This window comes from Aplysia californica, unplaced genomic scaffold (assembly GCF_000002075.1).
Source record: "Aplysia californica isolate F4 #8 unplaced genomic scaffold, AplCal3.0 scaffold00155, whole genome shotgun sequence".
Taxonomy (NCBI): domain Eukaryota; kingdom Metazoa; phylum Mollusca; class Gastropoda; order Aplysiida; family Aplysiidae; genus Aplysia; species Aplysia californica.
Genome location: NW_004797425.1, coordinates 627,176 through 629,501, shown reverse-complemented (window position 1 = coordinate 629,501; position 2,326 = coordinate 627,176). Strand labels below are relative to the sequence as shown.

Genomic DNA, 2,326 nt, shown 5'->3' with positions numbered 1-2,326 from the left:
TGTGTGTGTGTGTGTGTGTGTGTGTGTGTGTGCGCGCGATCGCTTGTGTGTGTATGTGGCCAAGTATTCATTCGGTGGCATATTTGGATGCTATTTGCTCTATTTGTTTGTTTTTAATCCAGTTTTAAGTTGAGTGTTTCCGCGATATTTAAACTAAAATGAGCAAAACAAATGAAAACAAGAAGTAGAGAAGGAGATGTATCTTATATGATATGGCTTTCAATTTTCTACCAACGAGCACTGGTGCTTATTCGTCGCTCTCGTGTTTTTTACAGGTTCTGTCTAGACGTTTTGCCAGGACCAAGAAACTCTATTGGGCAAGACTTCCAGCTGAAGAACGGACACGTTTCTTATCATCAAGGTTTGCGTGACTTATCAAGTACTTCCGAGCTCGAGTCAGCAATACATTTTGATAATGAAGTGGTATTCCGTGTATATAATGCTATGCCAGCGTCTCGGGTAATGGTTAGGCTTTTCGCCGTTGGGTGTAAAAAGACCGTTCGAAATAGGGATAGAGGGAGTCAAGGAAACCCTTAGAAAATATAGCTTCCCGATTAAAAGAACCGAAGATTTGGCTTACCATAGAAAACTGAATCTCCCCTCTACGCTTAACGGCAACAGAGGATGAAAAAGTTAAAGTAAAAAGTAAAGCTGAAAGGTCACGAGTTTCCTTCAGCTTTACAATGAACATGAAATAAGAGTGTTCAATATTCTCTTTCATAATTACATGCCCTCGCAAACTTGCAAAAGAGGGCATGACGTTTCATTAATGATAGTTTGTGTGTGGAACATAAATTGGCAGGAAAAAGATGATGGTCGAGATTTTTGTTTTCATAATCTTATTTTTTCCCTTTATTCTCAGGATTTTCTTGTCTGTCCGGGATCCATACACCAGACTTTGGAGCACTTTCTTGCATACTTTAATGCTACCGGACCTATGGAACTCTGTGGGTGTCAAAATTGAGAAAAACCGTGGATTTGATCAAATAGTTAGAACACCTACAAAATCCAAGTTGTGCGGAATGGACGCCACTTTTGCTGAATTTGTAGACTATATACTCGCGTCGTATGAGGTGAGAAACATTTTTCTCCTTTTCTGTCATGAAGAGACTGTTTTTACGACCCCATCCACACAATTCAGAATATTTAGGAGGCAGACTCCGACCCTGCCTATCAGGGCCAACCCGAGCTAAAATGGATAAAACGTCCCAGGAGAAAGATCAACATACTCGATCAAAATTCTCCCCATACAGGAGTCGAACTCAGGTCACCTGTGTGCAAATCACAGACACCGGTCTCTTTACTCTAAATAGAAAGAGAGATAAAATCTTTGATGCACTAGGCTAAGGACAAGTAAAAAGCTACCGCTAGCCCCATTCTTAAAACCTATTTTATTTTTTTTAAATAACAATGAGATAAGCACCCCCCCCCCCCCCCTTAAAAAAAGAAAGGACAAAAAATACAACAAAAGAACACCCCGTGTCCCTTTCATAACAAAAAAATTAAACCCAACTTTAAGAATGGAGAGAACCTTTTGCTTTATTTATGTATGATCTTTTATCTCTGGGGAAGCTGCTCTTTCTGTCTCTGACTAAAACCCCCTGCTTCCCACAATACTGTTCAACCTCACATGATCAGACACAACTAGTACATAAAGTCCATAGGACAAATGATGAAGAACTAAAGAAACTGACTTTCGGGTAACGACTCTAGTTCGAAGAGGAAGAAGGCTTAGATCTAGTCTAGTTGTATTATTTACTTATTTTGTTGTTGTGTGTTTACCCTTACTAATCTGTGCAGGTTTCAATCTTTGCATGTGCTTCAAACCTCAGTGGACCTCTTACAATATTCGATACGGCAAATTTGCAAGTTTTTCCCCCTTATATTTCACTTTAAGGAATTTTAAGTAATTTGATTACTCTGCATCGTATTCCAGGCGGACTTCGACAGCTACCACCGACTGTGTGATCCATGTCAGTTGAAACCAACGTACGTCATCAAAGCTGAGACGCTGCTCAGGGACCGTCAGAAGGTTCTGGAAGAACTGGGCCTGCCCCAGGTCTTTGCGGGAAGCGACCCAGAGGAAGCGCTCATTAGACACCGCATCAATGTTACAGTTATGGAAGCATTTGCCAAACGCAAGGTAAGTGACGAGTTTGTTGAGGTGTTGTTGTTGTTGTTGTTGTTGTTGTTGTTGTTGATGTTGTTGTTTTGTCTTTTTTGTTTTTCTCAAAAAGGGAAAGCGAAAGAGAGAAGAGACAGGTGATGTTGTTAGACTAATGGTTAGGCTACCAAACTCGTAATCAAGAGATTGCGGGTGGGGGGG

The 2,326-nt window shown here is 40.7% G+C and overlaps 1 protein-coding gene across 1 annotated transcript; it reads left to right on the top strand.

Moving 5' to 3' along the window:
• Window positions 1-203: 203 nt before the first annotated feature.
• LOC106011645 lies at window positions 204-2,143 on the top strand (the record flags this gene model as incomplete). The annotated part of the gene is given in 3 exon segments (XM_013082007.1): window positions 204-361; window positions 863-1,073; window positions 1,937-2,143. Coding segments are annotated over 3 exon segments (567 nt in total), but the record flags the coding sequence as incomplete, so codon positions are not given.
• Window positions 2,144-2,326: the final 183 nt, after the last annotated feature.